This window comes from Lynx canadensis, chromosome D2, assembly GCF_007474595.2.
Source record: "Lynx canadensis isolate LIC74 chromosome D2, mLynCan4.pri.v2, whole genome shotgun sequence".
NCBI lineage: Eukaryota > Metazoa > Chordata > Mammalia > Carnivora > Felidae > Lynx > Lynx canadensis.
Window position 1 is genome coordinate 11,976,217 of NC_044313.2, and position 17,796 is coordinate 11,994,012.

A 17,796-nucleotide genomic window follows, 5' to 3' on the forward strand; every position below is an offset into this window, starting at 1 on the left:
TTGACATTTCACATAAGTGCGATTATACAATGTGTGGCTGGCCTTTTATGTCTGGCTTCCTTCACTTTGCATTATGTCTTCAAGGTTCACCCATGTGGTAGCCTATGTCAGGACTTTGTTCCTATTTATGGCTGAATAATACTCCACTGGGTGGACAGACCACGTTCTGTTTATCCATTCATCTGTTGACGGGCACTGGGTCCTTTCCACCTTCTGGAGACTGAATAGCACTGCTATATATATATATATATATATCTGCATACAGGTACCTGTTGGAGTCCCTGTGTTCAACTCTCCCAGCCTGCCCTCTCAATAGCGAGAGACCTCTGCCCAACACAGAAGGGTCAAGTGCATCCAGGCTGCGGGACTGCCATGAAGATGGGACAAGAGAGAGGTACAGAGCATATAGCATACAGTCGGTACTAAATTAACCTTACTTGTTCACATAGCCCCCCCACCCCTGTCTTAGAATCCACTCTTAGAAAAGAGTTAACGATTCCCCCTTCCAGTGTCTCCATTTAAAAACACGGATGATTACATGGTGGAACTTCCGGCACCAGCAGCTTCTCTGCTTGGCTTGGATGCAGCAAAGGTCTCAGTATTTAGACACAGAAGAATAAGAGCCTCGGGGGAATTCAGGCCCAGCTGCAGGCCAACGACAGTAGGAACTGGAAAATGAAGTCAGTTCCTTCTGGTGTCTTCTCACCAGGCTTCCAGCGTAGGGTTGGGGAAAGCCTGGCAAGGAACATTCCAGTCTCCTCCTCCAAGCCATGTGACACTTATAGGGGAAGGGTGCAGCCCCTCTTTGGGCCTCAGTCCCCTCACGTAGGGAATGAGAAGTTGGGCTTAGTTCTGGTCTTAAAGCTGGGTTCCACTAAGCCAGTAGTGTTCTTTATTTTCTTTTAAGTTAACGCATTTTGAGAGAGAGAGAGAGAGAGAGAGCGAGCAAGCGAGCATGAGTGGGGGAGGAGCAGAGACAGAGGGAGAGAGAGAATCCCAAGCAGGTTCCATGCTGTTAATGCAGAGCCCAACGCAGGGCTCGATCCCATGAACCACGAGACCGTGACCTGAGCTGAAGTCAAGAGTCGGACACTCAACCACTGAGCCACCCAGGTGCCCCCCGACCCTGAAGCGTTCTTTAAAAGATAGGGGATGGGGATGGAGACAAAAGGGAGTCCAGCCCCCAGGCCGCTCAACTGCAGCTGGTCTGTGTCTTTACATACTAGGAATCTTTAGCTAAAGCTATTTGCAAGGCCATGGATTAGGTGGCCTCTGAGATTCCCCTGGGTGCCATGGCCCACCCCGGGAAGTATCCTCTGTCCCCTCAGTGTAAACTAGAGGAATGATCCTGCAGGATGGGCTCTCAGCTCCTCTCCCAACGTACCAGCATTTCTGAGGCGCAGGCCTCCATTCAAGAAGGCGGCTTAAGCAGCAGGGGCCCTTCATCGGGAGTGGTGCTGTGCTGGGCACTGGGGTGAACTTCAAAGGAGCCCTCATAGGCCCTGCTGTTCTCCAAACAGCACCCTACCTCCCTGGTGACTGCTTCTGGGTCATTAACAAACCTTCAATCAAGAAGACACTTAAGCAGAGCCCAAGAGCCAGATTAGGTCATCGTAAGAGAGCAGGATGGGTAGGGTCAAGAGCACAGACTCTGAAGTCTCAGCTTCCCCCATCCCCGAGACCTTCAGAGAGTTACTCAACCTCTCTGTGTCTTCATCTCTTCACCTTTGAAATGGAGACAGTAATCCATGGGGGTAGATGTGAGGATTAAGTGAGTTCTTTAAAGCCCTTGGACTCCTGTCTGGCACAGAGTGAGAGCCGTCCCTAGATCTGCAGGGATGTGGAGTAGGATGGCCAACCTCCTCACTCTACTGATGGAAACTGAGGCCCAGGGAGAGGAGGCATCTGGCTGTGAGGGGAGTGAGAAGAGGGCAGAATTTGGAGCACAGGCCCGGGTTCAATTCCCTACCCTGCTCAAGCTTGGTGTTCTTGGGCAATTACTCAACCCCTCTGAGCTCTCATTTCTCCTCCTTTCAGCTGGCTGTTATGAGGACTGAGTACAACAGGGACACGGAGTTCCAGGCATGCAGTAGTTGCTCAATACATGCTAGCTCCCTTCTGTCTTGCCCCTGATAGCTAGTAAGCACAAATGTGCCTTTATTCGTTTTGAATTCCGCTCTCTGCTGTTCCCAAAACTGGAAGAGGAAGAGACCCAGCCTCCACTTCCCCACTGCTGCTTGAGAAAACTCCAGAAGTTGCTCTCTTGAGTTTCCTTTTCAGTCCTCTTCTGGGAGTCTTTTTGCAGTGCTGTGGCAAAAAGCGGGAAAAGCCAGGGTGCATGGCCCAGCTGCCCCTCCAGCCCAGCCAGCTGCCCAGCCGCATCCTGCTCAGGAGGCGCTCAAGCGAAGGCGGACTCCGAGCTCCCTGGATTCATTGGCAACAGGATAGAGATGCTGTTCCAGGTGCTGGGAGACAGATGGGGGCCAAGCAATCTAAGAGAGATGAAATGCTGGGTCCGGGGCTAGTGTCTGGAAGCCCAAACCCCATGAAGGATGGGGCAGGCACATGGAAGGGAGGGATTTGCCCAAGCCCCCCCATATCCCATGCCTTGGGTTATCCTGGTGACCAAGGCTTGGTTAGATGGTTAGGCAGACTCCAAGCCAGCTCCCCGCCAGACCACAGACTGCAGGAAGGGAGATGGGGAATGAGCCTGTCTCCTAGTCCAGTGCTCCTTGCTCTAGATCATGCTGTCCCTAACAATAGGCCAGCATTTATAAAATGCATCACAGCTGGGAAACAGACAGTTAGCCAGCCCAGCATTTTCCGAAGATGATGAGATGGTCTTAGGAGGTGCAGGGACACAATACTACGAATCGCTCTCAGTGAACAAGGTATTCTCTTTTCACTTCTCCTTTGAGCCTCCTGTCATCAAGAAGAAAGTCTCGGTGTGATGCCACCATCTTGCTAACACCTCTCCCATACTCACTAATCTCCCTTCCAAACAAAGAGAAAGGTGGCCTTAGGCTCAGAGCCTTAGGCAGGCACAAGAGGAACCAGCTAGGATTTAATGCCACTTTCCCAGTTGTCTTTCTGTATGACAAACAAATACTGGTTTTCCAGGCATGTTCCTGAATACAAGTTTCTTCTGAAACTTTATTTTTTAAAAGATTTTATTTTTAAGTAATCTCTACACCCAACGTGGGGCCCGAACTTACAACCTCAAGATCAAGAGTTGCATGCTCCACCGATTGACCCAGTCAGGTGCCCCGAAACTCATTTATTTTAAATTAAACAGAAAGACATGAGTTAACTTAAAAGAAAAAAAAAAAAAACAAACTATAAACAATTGTAAGGTTGGTATGCAGATTCAGCAAAATCTGTGAGGGTACAGCAACAATGAAGGATGGGGGGCACCTGGGTGGCTCAGTCAGTTAAGTGTCCAACTTTAGCTCAGGTCATGATCTCACGGTTCATGAGTTCAAGCTCCACATCAGGCTCTGTGCTGACAGCTCAGAGCCTGGAGTCTGTTTCAGATTCTATGTCTCCCTCTCTCTCTCTGACCCTCCCTTGCTCTCTCTCTCTCTCTCTCTCAAAAAATAAATAATAAGGGTGCCTGGGTGGTTCAGTGAGCTAAGCGCCGGACTTCGGCTCAGGTCATGACCTCACAGTTTGTGGGTTTGAGTCCCACATCAGGCTCTGTGCGACAGCTCAGAGCCTTGGAGCCTGCTTCAGATTCTGTGTCTCCTTCTCTCTCTGCCCCTCCCCCGCTCATGTTCTGTCTCTGTCTCTCTCTCTCAAAAATAAACATTAAAAATTTTAAAAATAAATAAATAAATACATGAATAATAAACATTAACAAATTTTTTTTTTAGAAAGGAATGAAGGATGGCCATGATGCTCAGACGGGGAGACTGAGGCTCCAAGGATGTAGAGCTGGAAGGGGCAGAACTGGGGCTCTGTGTGCTCTTCAGGGCAAGGACTGAAGCCACCGACTGCCCTCCTCAAGGCCGAGGAACTGTCCCCACCAAGAAGCTAGCCAGCCTGGGCTGGCTGACTGCTAATCTGCTTCCCGGGTCGGGAAGGGGGAGGCGCCAGTGAAGTGAGCAGGGGACAAGGGGCCAGAGAAAGAGGAACTCGGAATAATTATTATTTCCTTTCATTCAAGCTCTTTACTTTTTAAAAGGTGGATGTTTTCCGGAGAGCCACACCAGCACTAGGAATAGATTTCTTTTGTGCAAAAACTCAGGCTGATGGGTAACTTCCCCTTAACGAGAACAAACTTCCCTGCTTTACCCTATCATTGTTTATAGAAGCAAAGAGGCATGTGCCTACGTGGGGCCCGGAGAACAATATCCTGCCGGCAGACCTCCAGCAAGAAGTGCCCTCTAGAAGCTGCCGCCCTGGGCGTTCCCAGCATCCCACAGAGGCTGCCAAGCCGGCTCATGTCAAAGGCTGACCCAACCTACCAGTGCACCTCGGTGTCCAGGCCCTTTCAGCAGAACCCACTACCAGGTCTGAGCTACCCCTTTTGCTACCTAGCAAACCCACATCAAAACCGGGCGCCATCTGCCAGGCCTCAGTGACTGGGCTGGCACAGCTCAAAGACGGAGGCCCAGCACAACTGCTTACGAGCCCAGTTAAAATGAATCATGGCGAGACGTCCTACAAACAACGTGGCCGACGCAGGATACTCGGGGGCTCGCCTGAAGCCCTGCCCCCACAATTCTAAACCAGCCTCTTCCTTTCCCCGACCTTGGCTGCCTGACCTGTAAAATGGGTACACTGATACCCAGCTTGGAGAGTTGCTATAGAAGGAGCCAAGAGCAGGCGTGTAAGATGGCACTGCAGTGTTGGAGACAGACAGCCTAAGAAATATAGAGGGACTTTTTGAATATTCGTGAAGGACCGTGCCTGGCCCTGCTTTTCCCAACTGGCAGTGGGGCTTTGTTTCTCCAGGGGAAGCCAGATTCATGGGCCTAACGTGCACTATGATTTATTTGTCCCCATATGCACCCTGCTCCCCCAAACCCCGAGGCCTTCTGACAAGGATAGACAAGACAAAGTGAAAGCAAGTCATTTAAAAACAAGTAACAAAACTGAATCTGAATTTTATCAAAATTAAAACCCGTTGTGCTTCAGAGGACGCTATCACAAAAGTAAAAGGACCACTCACAGGATGGGAGAAAATATTTGCAAATCACATATCTGATCAACGACTCGTATGCAGAGCATACAAAGAAGCCTTAGGATTCAACTTTAAGAAGATTATCAACCTAATTTAAAGATGAACAAAGGGTCTGAATAGACAGTTCTCCCAAGAAGATCCACAAATGGCCGATAAGCACATGAAACAGCGTTCAGCATCGTCAGTCATCAGGAAAATGCAAATCAAAACCACCACGAGATACCATTTCACACCCTCTAAGATGAATAAAATTAAAAAGAGGGAAAATGGCAAGTGCTGGTGAGGATGCAGAGAAACGGGAACCCTCATGCACAGCCGGGGGGAAATGCAAAATGGCGCAGCCCCTTCCAGAGTATTCTCGACAGTCCTCACATGACTAAGCACCGAGTTACCCTGTGACCCGCTACTCCACTCCTAAGTAACTCTCCAAGGGGGATGAAAACACATGTCCAGGAAGAAACCTGTACACAAATGTTCACAGCAATGTTTTTCGTTATAGCCCCAAAGTGTAAACAAACCAAGTGTCCATCCATTGGTGACAAGATAAAAACAATGGGGTCTATCCATACAGTGGGATACTATCCAGCCATGAAAAAGGATGAAGTACTTAAATACGTTACAACATGGGTACACCCTGAAGCATTATACTAAGTAGAAGAAGATACAAAAGGCCACGTGCTCTACGACTCCATTTATATGAAATGTCCAGAATAGGCAAGTCCACAGAGACAGGAAGTAGATTAGTTTTTGCCAGGGGCTGGGAGGAAAGGGAGACAGGGGGTGACTGCTAATGAGTAGAGTTTCTATTGGGGGTGATAAAATGTCCTGGATGCAAATAGTGGTGATAGTGGTACAACTCTGTGAATATTTTAAACCACTGAACTGCACACTTTAAAAGGATAACTTTTATGGTATGTGAATTATATCTCCATAAAGCCAATATTTTAAAGTCTGTAGTGATGGATGCTTTCGTGATCACATATTTTCGTTTATTACTATAATTAAAACTACTTCCTGGTCCACCCCAGCTCAGAGCAAGCCTGCCCCTCCCCCCACCACTCCGAACACCTATATCACCTCTGGTCTGCAGGTACCTGGAAGAGGAGCTGCCTGGATCTCTACAGAGCTCAGCACACACATCTGACCTGCCCTGGGGGCCAGCTTCTCCAAGCTGACATACCTTTGACTATTTCTAGGACATGCCATGTTCATGGCTGTCTCACCAGCATCAGAGACTAGCCTGCCACAGAGACAATGTTTTCAGTTTAGGGGTTTGGGGGGTGAGAAGGTAGGCAGAAAGACATATTCCGTATGCTCCCCCAAATCTTTCAACCTCCCTTGCTGGCCAGGGGAGCTTTAACAAGGCAGTTCATGCTTGAGCGCTTCCTTCACTCATCTCCTCCCCTTTGGCAGTGACCATGAGACCACGCCTTCAAGATGGTGGGGCCACAAAAGCAGCCAGGACCCCTGGTCTTCACCCAGGAGAGCTGAAGACCCAATCGGATTGTGCCTAAGAAAGAAAGGGTCTCTGTTGTGCGAAGGCCCTGAGATTTGGGGGTTGTTTCTTGTAGCAGCTAGTATTAATCATCCTGACGAACGTATCGCCTTCTAACGAGCCTGGCCTCTCTGGCCAGCCTCTGTGGCGGGGGCCCTCCAGACCCCTCCTTGGCCTCGCTCAACCCCACAGCTGGAGTTCACGTCTGAGTGATTTTCTCATTCAACAGTCTCGTACTGAAAGCACAGAGAGGAGAGGGAAAGTCAGACGCTAGCCCCCACTGAGCGAGTGTCTAACACGGACCAGCCCCTGGGCTGTGTAGTTGCTGGCATTTGGGACCCTCGCCACCACCCCACCCACTTGACAGCTGGAAGGCTAGTAACTGTCCCAAGGCCACGCAGCTGAAAGAGGCCAAGTCTGCCCTCCGACCCAGGTCGACCTGGTTCCAGAAGGTCTTCTTGCAGCTCTCTGCCGCCTTTGTGTTAGAGCCCCGGTTTCGGTGCACTCCAAAGCCCACCCAGGGCTGGTGTCTCCAACAGCCCCCAGGGCAAAGCTGGCCATGCCTGGCCAACCGATGCAAGATCTGGGCAGTATCCAAGGAGTGGGCTTGCCTCTCAGGAAGGAAGCCTTCAAGCCAGGGTTTGAAGGGCGTCATCGCACAGGGAGTGAGAATTCAGCTCCAGGCATAAATTCTGACTTGGGACGAGAGGGATTTTCCAGCCAGACTCCTAGCAAACACACCATGTCAGACGCCGAGGAACAAAAACCAGCCAAGTGGCAGCTCCCCAAGAAAAGACACAAGGGACACGAGGTGAGGGGCTCGCGGAAGGAAGCTTCCCAGGGCCCTCTCGCTGTCTCATTCAAAGCAGCTCACAATGATTGCAAGCCGTGAGTCCAGCACTGGCAGGTGCAGGGGACACCCACAAAGAACAGGTGCCACCATCTCTGCCCATGTCCCATGTCCTCTGTCTTTCCTGGGGGCGCTGCACCCACTCAGTGACTCAAGATGAAAACCAGGAGTCACCTGGGTCTCCTGCCCTTCCCCTTCACACCCCACACCTGGCCGCCCCCAAGAACTGCTTCCTGCTAACATTTCCCAAGACCCTCGTGCTGTCATGTCCCAGCATGGGTCGCAGTCACTCCCGTGGCACCTGCACCAGCTCCCTAGTCTTCTGCCTCCAGTCCCCCCACCAATCCCCTGCTCTCCGTGTGGTCAGAGGAACCAGCCTCAACCGCAAACAGCTCCCACTGCCTCCAGGATGGTGTCAATCTCCTCAGCATGGTTTGCCAGGCCCTGCTGCCCGGGGCATCCCCATCCCCCTACCTTCTACTCCCGCTACACCCTTGCCCACGTCTATACCAGGGTTTCTCAACCTCAACGCCACTGACATTTGGGGTCAGAAAAATACTTTGTTATGGGGCTGTCCCGTGCATTGTAGGACGCTCAACAGGACCCCTGGCCCCTACCCGTTAGATGCCGGTAGCACCTCCCCCCAGTTGTGCCAATCAAAAATATCTCCAGTCTCTGCCAACTGTCCCCTGGGGGGCAAAACATTCCCAGGTGATGCTCTATACCTTTGCCCATGAAACACCCTTCTTTCCTTTCATTCATACCTGGTCTCTTCCTCCTCATCACCTTAAAATTTGATTCAGCTGCCTCACCTCCCAGAAGCCTCCCTGGCTTGTCCAGGGTGGTCTAGGGGCAGCTTCTCAGGATCCTCCTCCCCTCTTCCCTTTTCCCTTTGCACAGTTCCGCCACTGTTCCCGTCACATTGCTGCTGACGGACCCGTTGATGTGTGTCACCCTCTGCAGGGCGGGCTCCTCAGAACCCCTGCACCGGGGCACGGAAGCACCGACCTCATGTACTTGCATGAGTACACAGCGCGGCGTGCTTGGTGACCGCCCAAGTAGGTGTGATGGCATCTGACCAGTGGCAAGGGGCTGTGTGCAGCCAAGGTATCAGGCTGAGAAACAGGGAAGGGAGAAAAACAGAGTAAAGGTCTAGGTGAAGGGCCTTGTGGGGAACGGCCTGAATAGGGGACAACGAGATGTGGTCGTCAAGAAGAGACTGGGCCAAAGCCCAGTGTGGGGCCTGTGGGAGGGGTATCAGGAGAAAGCATTTTGAAGCAGAAGGAAACCAGGTCATGAAGCCCCTTGGATGTGTTCTGTAGCCACAGATGTATTCAGCAGGGTGTAAAATTTGGGCGGTGGGGGGGGGGGGGTGGTGGTGGAAGGTTTTATGGTCAAATAAGTTTGGGAAATGCTTTGTCTGCGGTTAAACAGGTTTCTTTATTGCAGGACTTCTTAGGGCCTTTGAGATGCTCACGTGCCAGGTGAATTTTCACAAGGGGCACATGCAGCAGATAGTGTTGCCCACATGTAGTTGCCCACAGAGCTTCTCAGATGATCAGTGTCCTTCAGCCTACCCTTTGGAATTGCTGCTTAGAGCTGAGACACGCTCAAGGTAAGGACAGTCTGGGTTTGGGGACAATGACTCTGGGGGTTGTTCAGAGACCTGAGGGCCAATGCCGGAGCCTCACCCCTGGCTCTCCAGCACCTGGGCCATCTGCAGAACTGAGAAGTGAAAACGGCTCCTGAGAGATTGTCTACAGGAAGGACTGGGAGGCAGTGTGAAATTTATTGTAGGAAAACAGTCGCCCCATGGGACTGCTTCGACCACCTCCCCCAGGCCCCTGGGCCATAACACATGGTGTGGTTTAAATTCTTTAAATTGAGGAGTACTTAAGGAAAAAATGTTGGCAGGCTCTGAGGCACTTGTAAAACCATCTGAGCTGATGAGGAGTCTGGGCCCCATCCCTCCAGGAAATGGAGGCAGCGCTGAGCAGGGGCAGGGAGGTCTGGAGGGCGGGATGGGGTCCACCAGCAGAGGCTTCTGGTCGGCAGAGAGTGAAACAGTCCCCTGCAGCAGCCCTTGGATGGGCCTGAGGAGCTGGCAGGGCCGAGCAGAGGAACACTTCATCCTCCCTGTGGATCACAGCCAGGCCCGCAGATGCTCCCGGGCAGGGTGGCAGGAGGGCAGTGAGGGGCCAGGAGTGGGAAACAGTGCACCACGGGGTGAAGACCAAGGGCTCAAGTCCCAGCTGCATGACCTGGGATGGTGACAGCCCCTCCTGAACCTCCCCGGGCTCAACCATAGACGGAGCCAACAGAATCACATCACGTGGTAGCTGCAGGGATCAGGTGAGCGTGTCTGCACACAGTGGGTCCTCAACACATGTCTGGGGGAATACAAGCGGGCGGGCAGCCCCAAACTGGGCGCAGATGCAGAGCCGGACTGGCAAAGCTCAGGCACTGCGGAAACCGCCTTTGCTGAGGGCAGCTGAAGACTCTAGCGTTTGAGGGGCCACAGCATGTTACTCGCCTCCCTGGGCCCTGGCCGCCACCTGGCCACCTCTCGTGTCCCAGAGATGGAAGCCAGCACACACAACGCCTGGGGGGTGCTCAGCTGGTGAGCTGTTGCTCTCGCCCACCTCCCCAGGCCTCTGGGCCCTGCTTATGCCCAAGGCGTTCCTGCTGTTTCAAGAGGTGACCAGGTGAAAAGCCGCACGTCAGCAGCTGTAAGTGTGGGTGCACAGGGACCCCGCTCAGACACGTCTCCTTCTTGACCACTTTCAACCTGAGTGCTTCCATAGACGCCAAAGAGGCCTGTGTCTGAAACAAAGCAGGGCAGAGCTGCCCAGGGGCCCCGCAGACGGAGCGGGCAGCCACATGTGCCCAGGGCCACGCCGTGTGCAGAGGGAGCCGGCCCCGCTCAGCGTCTGGGGGCATTTTACGAACTGAATCCTCTCATTTCTGAAATGTGCCGACGTACCGCGAGCGCTTGCCCGTCACGCAGACAGAAGGAAGCAGAAACACAGAGACCCCAAGGGGAGGCAGCGAGAGAATGACAAGTAGGGGTGAGGGCTCGGCATGAGTGGCAGGAAGTGACGCAGGAGACACCTCTGGGTGTGAGACTGCACAGGGATGCCCCCTGGCCACCTGCAGATGCTGGAGATGAGCACCCAGAGCAGGACTCGGTGTGGTACGAGAGACCCTGGCGGCGGGGGAACCCCACACGCTCAGGGCCCCCCGGACCTCCGTAACTCCCGAGAGGGCAGCAAGGGTGTGAGGTGGGACCAGAGCTGCCAAGGACCCCCTGGGACCCTTGCTGAGAACATCAAGATGGGGTGTACCACTTCAAGGGACTTTCATGTCACGGAGTTAAAACCTACACAAATATGCAGAGACAGTCTGTACGAGCAGGGGAGAGGAGGCCTGATTTTAAAGTCTGAAGGAGCTGCTGTGGGTAGAAAGCCCTGAGGTCACCCTGGATGCCTCTGCAAGGGTGTCGCTGGCTGTCAGAAGGCCACCTGGTGCTGAAGGAGCCGTACGTGACCCGGATCGTTCTGCCCACAACCCTCCCTGTCTGAGTGGAGTCACCCTGAGCAGCGGCCGGAAACCAGTGTAACTGCATCCTGCTTTGGTGCGGCTGCGAAGGGACACCAGCGACGGGGCAGTGCCCCCAAGGTGGCAGGCAGGTAGGGGCAGGGCTGGTCTTTTATCAGGGGCTAAATGTCACATCCGGGGAGTCTCTATGCCTCGTTGCCAACACCCCTCTCTCTCTGACTGAAGCATCTCCCATTTTTCTCCTTGTTTGGTTCTTATCTTGTGAATCACGTGTCATTCAGTGTAGGCTGAGAGAACGGAGTCCACGATGAGCCCATTTGCAGGGACCCTCTGCCATTATCTGGTCAAGTCTCACCCATTTTACAGCAAAGAACACTGAGACCCCGGGAGAGGAAGGCCGACGTCACATGGTAAACTAGGGGTGAAGCCGTTTCCTGATCTGCATGCCTGTGTTGCTACTCCCTGGCACACTCTGTGTGGACGGGTGAACAGCCAGGACCCCGTCACATAGGCTGTGGTAGCCCCAGTCCACCAGCAGCCTGGGACAGAGGGCGTGCCCAGTCCCAGAGGAGGAGGAAGCCACTGCTGGCCCACAAGGGTACAGGACACACCCAAAACTGTGTGGGTACAGGTCTCAACTCAGACTCTTAAGACCCCTAGAAGGTGGGTCTGGCAGGGAGGGCCACATTTAAGAAACGGAAACTGAGGCCCAGTGAGGGAACATGACTGGATTGTGTGGGGAGAAAAAATGGCACTAGAACCCCAGGCTCCCAGGCCAAGTTCTGAACCAGATGGAGACCACCTTTATCTGTCAAGTTGGGGGTGAGAAGGAACAGGTTCCAGGGAACCAAGACCACCAGGACCCCAGGGGCTGGTACTATTCCTTCAGCATTGGGGTGTGGGTGCTCCTGAGGTAGGGCCGTGGGGGCCCCTCTCCCATCAGTATACCCAGAGCATACTTTAGGATCCTCCACGTTCTGTATGTATTCACCCAATGTCGCCTCTGCCACCCCATTTCCTTCCTGCCCACCCCTGGGCCCTTTCCCTCCACACCAACCTCTCCAAACCACGCCCGCTGTGCCCTTTCTTCTGGGCACTCCTGACCCCAGCTGGGCCAGGTCTCCACCTGTCCAGCTACAAATCCTTGGGTATGGCCAGCATGGGGTCCCTGGAGGGGACTGGGCCCCAGCGAGCAGGCCTCCCCACCCAGGCCCACCCGCCTTGGGCCTCACTAGTCTTGGGCACTTGCTGGGGGAGGATGAGATACGGGGTCTCTGCAGCCCCGTGGCTGTGCGTGCTTTACATGTGCTTCACAGCCCCCCACATGGCCTGGCACGGATCCAGGGCCCAAATTCCTCTAAAAGACCTCCCTTTTCCTCTTGCTGTGGGGTTGGGGCAGCCTCTTACCTTTGGGGTGAAGTACTTGGTCATAATTTCCTTCCCTTTCTCCCCCAGTTTTTCATCTGGAGTAACTTCATATTCTGCCTGAAAGAGAAAAAGCACAAGAACAGTATCAGAACTGCTCATGAGCTTCTCATGGTTACACAACCTCAGCGGCCCCCAGAGAAGACACCATGGAGGTCAAGGGACTAATCCCTCCTCCACAGGGCAGGAAGCTGAGGCCTGGACTGGGGAGCCGACCTGGCCAAGGAGCCTTGACGTCCAGCCCAGCCTACTTGGCACCATCCACGAACACGTGCTCAGGGCAGGCCCTCTCCTCTCGGGCTGCACGTTAGAATCATCAGGAGCAAACAGACCACCCCACACCAACCGACAGACCCTCTAGCTGCGAGGGCAGGGCCCCTGGCAGCTAGGGGTTGAGAGCCACCAACTTCGATAAATCACAGGAAGCCCCTGGAAAATAACCAGCCACCAAACGGGAAGGTCCGTAGAGGTTGTCCTGCCCTCAGGTCACTCAGACCTTACAGCTGCGTGACCTTAGACAAATTCCTTAAACTCTAAAATGCAGATAGAAAAAGCACCTACTACAAGGCACTTGTGCAGACAGAAAGTGATAAAGTTCTTAGCCCAGAGCCAGGCACATAATAATACTGCTCAAATGGGGGCGCCTGGGTGGCTCAGTCAGTTAAGCGTCTGACTTCGGCTCAGGTCATGATCTCACAGCTTGTGGGTTTGAGCCCCACGTCAGGCTCTGTGCTGACAGCTCAGAGAGAGCCTGGAGCCTGCTTCGGATTCTGTGTCTCCCTCTCTCTCTGCCCCTCCCTTGTTCACACTCTCTCTCTTAAAAAATAAATAAACATCAAAAAAAAAATTAAAAACAAATAAATACTGCTCAATGAACAGTTGCATAATTATCACCCCGTCATTATTATGCCTTCCAAGAGAAAACATTAATATCGATGCCTTACATTTTGCAGCTTTCAGCTTATAAAATGAACACACAGAGATTTTTCATATGTTCTTATCTGAACCTTAAAAAAGCCCAGATAGTGACATGGGAGGCCGGGGGGGGCCACTGCCATACCCCTTCATCTGCATGTGAAGGGCAGGAGAGGTTCAGCAGACATGCCCAGGGTCATTCAGGGAGGTAGCAGCCGACCTCCACACCAGAGCTCTTTGTCAACAACACCAAGGAATTTAGGACTCCAGATCTCTGGCCAAGTCAGTGGACCTCCAAAAGACAAACCTTATTTTCCTTGACCTCAAAAGGGGCTCCTTCACTCACATCTGATGCCTTTGCCAAGAGGAGGCAAGGCCTCCGGTTAACAAGAAGCCTGGGTAAGCCTGCCTTTCTCATTTAGACAAGAGAACTAATTGCACATTGTTTACAACCATTTCAAAATCCACCACCCAAGGATTTGTCAACCTCGGTCCAAAAGCACAGCTATTTCAAAAGAGACAGAGGAAATGACGTCAACACAGACAGACTGAAACACCGTGGAGCCAGGCGCCCCAGCCCTCCTGGCGTGGTTCAGGGCAACCCCTCAGCCCAGTGCCTAGGGTCCAGTTTCTCCCCCAGGCCAGTCCAGAAGAGCCTCCTGGACAAGGGAAAGCACAGGCACATTTGGAAAGCCCACGGATGCAGCCTGGCACACTTCCCCACAACGTGGCTGAGTTTCCTTGTGCTACCGTTTCTCTTCTCACAGAGAATCAAGACTCAGTGATTTTCACCAAGGAAGAAATATGAACACTTCAATCATTTGGATCACAGAGCGATGGGATCGTGGTTCTGGAAGGAATCCGACTCCCTCACTTTTCAGAGCTGGACACCAAGGCTCAGGGAAGGAAAGGACTGACCTAAAATCATACAGCTGGTCACAGCAGAGCCAGGACAGGAGCACAAGCCTCCTGACTTCCATTGGGCCACCCGTCTCAGTGCATGTCCCTGCCAAGGCCAGTGCCTCCACACCTTTATTAAGACTAGTCTCGTGGGATTGATCATTTCTTGAATTGATTTGACTGATGATTTCGTGAGACTATTTAAGGAGAGACGGTGGCTCTTTCCCCTGGAGTTTTTCCTGCTATTGTCCCCCCTATGCTCCCCAACAATCCCCCCAAACTAACACATGTGTGCACATCTGCCCTCCCCCCGCCCCCCGGACACACATAGTGTGGAGTAGGTTATAGGCTCACCCAATTTACAGATGAAGAAACTGAGGCTCTGAGAGCACCAATAACCAGTTCAAATACAATAGAGTGAGCGTGTGAGAGGGCTGGGAACTATGTCTCCAAAGGGGCTCATCGTTCTAGAGCACGACTGACCACCATTTTTCAAGGATGAAGAGAGAAGCACCCAGTGTCCTGTTGCTCTGAAAACCCGCCTAGTGGTCTGGCACCATGGGAATTACCCAGACTGCTTTGCAGGGCCCAGGCCCCGGGCAAATGGCCGACCACCTTTCGGGGTAACTCAATCCCATGCAGAACCCTGGATTTGCACTGTCCCAAAATACATCTGTGAAGGCAGCTCTATTTAACCAAATGGAGGCTTGAAGCTCATTAATCAGCCTCAATAACCAGCTGAAAATATTATTGCTCTGGGTACTAAAACCCACGTTAAAAAAATAACATCACTTTCAGGTCAGCTGCCTCCCAGCAGAGGCCCGGCTGGGCGGCTGGGCGCCACAGTTCCACAGGGAGGCAGCCGGGAGCACGCGGGGACAGGCATCCCCAGCCCAGGATCAAAAGGCCTTTCTTTGAGAGTCCATGTCAGGTCACCACCACCTGAAGAGCATTTGTGTTGGGAGGCAGAAAACCAACAGAAGGCTTCCAGCTGGGCTTTCCACACTGATTAAGTCACCTGGAGTGACAGGCCGTGTCTCTACAGTGACCCCCGAGAGGCCTCCGACAGAGAGAAGGCACCATGGCGGCTCAGCTTGGCCGGCAGAGCTCAGGCAGATCACAGCACCAGAGGCAGGGGACCACCCGGGAATCCACTGCTATGGGAACACTCTTGCCCAGGTAGTGGGCAGAAGCTGCTGAAATCAGCTAAAACCAGAAAACATGAGCAGCAAATAAGAGGTTGGGCCAACAGCCTAGAAATTTACAATTAGCGTTGGCTCGGGCAAGGGCACACAAAGACTTCAATGAGAAGAGAGAAAACTACATGCGAGGAGTGCCCCCGTGACCTCCATCTGTAAGGGGGTTCCCTCCACCCAGAGAGGGTGATAGGTCTTCTCCCCTTCCCTCACCAGAGGGGACACGAGCCGTCGTCCCTGCTGTAAGGCCCATTTGAAACCTGTGAGCTCAACCCTAACGGCCAGAGTGCCAAAGGGCACCTATGCCGATCCACTTGGAGGGCATTTCTCTTCCCGACGTACATCCAACGGAGGGAGGCACCATTTCATGAGCCTCTGTTCGCACTGTGATTTATGCCAAACGCAGAAATGGCCTTTGTGGAGGAGATGCTGCTATAACACAAAGAGCAAAACACTATGTTAGGTTTAAGGCAAAAAAATCATTTGCAGATCTGTGCCTGCCGAAGAGTATAAACATCTGTGCGCATCCTAGTTTATAAACCTAATGTTTCATCCTCTTGGTCTGCTCTAATTACATCATCAATCTCAGAAAATGCCGGTGAAAATATGGCCTATTAAAACACACTTTCCTCTGATGACTTCTAAAAATGCGAGGCCCGCAAGCCAGTAAAAGGGGACCTGCCACGTTTTCAAAGAAGCCGGCACTGGTTTAAAGAGCGGAGGCTGAGCCGGATCCCTCTCGGCCTCTGACCAACTTCAGATGTCACCTCCTCCTCCTGGGAGACCTTCTCCTGCCCCGACAAGAAGATGAAGTCAGAGATGCTATGAGGTCTTGCCACCTCCGGCTGCTGTAATTACCAACGTGGTCAGCTTTTCCACAGTCCTCGCGGCAGGGACAAGTGACGTGCTCGGCTGGCAGTGTTGCTCACCACGGCCCTTTCTGGAGAAACACCCAGCTCCACCCACACCGGCCTCGGCGCCTTGCCTGTGCTGCCCGTGTGGTCTGGAGGTCTCCATGTGCCTCTGTGGAATCACTCTCCACCCTGGTGTGGGGCAGGCGACAGGGTGGGCAGTCACCTGCCCACCTGGGCACCATGGTTCCCGGACCCCACTTCTAAAGACCCAGCTGGTGTATGCTGGCCTGCATCGGTCCCTTCCCTGGTCCCTGCAGACCTAGAGGTGGCAAAGGCCCTGACTTACCGCATCAGCACCACTGATGTCCCCATCCTGCCTGGCACCTCATCAGCAGCCCCACACTCACTCGTGGGTGGGCCTTTCATCTCCTGCCGGGATCCTGACTGAACAGTCCTTCAGATAGCTGGGCCCTGACCTTGCTGCTTCTCTGCTCCCCAGCTGGAATGAAGAAGTACTTACAAAGGGGCATCCCCCAGGGGTCTGACGGTGGGGTGGGCCTGGTCAGCCCCAAAGCCTGTATCTACCTGGGCAGAATGTTCTCTGGTCTCCAGCTGCCATCTGAAGAGCCCTCTTGGGCCTAGGTCAGGAAGGGAGTCACTGGCCCTGCCCCCCCAAAGGCAACAGATGGGATGTGACCAGACAAAGAAGGGAGGGAGGAGCTGCCTCCTGGCCATGTAGGAACACAACCCGAGAGTGGTAGCAGTGACCCCAAGGGGACCCCAGACTATCCTCGACAGCACCACAGTCCTTGTGTGCTTGTGCAACATACCCTGGCTGGGGCAAAGGTTAAAAAGAAGGAAGGACCTCTGGGGTGAGGTGACATATTCACCAGCAGCTGTCAGGCTCCCATAGCAAAGGGGCCACACCCTCACCTTCTGCTTATCCCATCGTCCTCCTGACAGCCTCAGCCCAGAGTGGCTCTCTCCCCACCCCGTCCACCACCCCTGGGCTGCCTAGCTGCTGCTCCTCTCTCCCCTAGCCCCAGAATTATTTCTCCATCCTCATTCTCCAACAAGGCTCATAAGGCCACTGTGCAAAGGCCTTTCACTCTCCCTATTACTCTTTCAGTTCTAAGGAAGAAGAACGTCAACCTAACCTAGTTCGGGCAGAACCGTTATCTCTTAGCTCCTAGAAATCAAGGATGGATTGAATAACCAAATTGTGAGGAGAATGAAAATGCAGCCAGGCCTGGGCCACCAGGAACCAGCAACGTGAGGGCTTCTGGAACCCACTCTCATCTGTGTGCGCACGTGTGTGTGTGTGTGTGTGTGTGTGTGTGCGCGCGCACACATGCCCACACGTGCCTCGTTCTCTCTCAGTGCTGACTGGCTTGCTCCGGTGGCACATGGCAGTCAAC

General features: G+C 53.2%; 1 protein-coding gene across 1 annotated transcript in view; it reads right to left on the reverse strand.

Annotated features, from left to right (window-relative positions):
- Window positions 1–17,796, reverse strand: part of GRK5 (G protein-coupled receptor kinase 5) — a 216,070-nt gene that overhangs the window by 46,021 nt on the left and 152,253 nt on the right. The window contains exon 4 of the mRNA XM_030333985.1: window positions 12,496–12,573. Coding sequence (XP_030189845.1) covers window positions 12,496–12,573 — 78 coding nt within the window. The remainder of the gene's footprint in view (window positions 1–12,495; window positions 12,574–17,796) is intronic.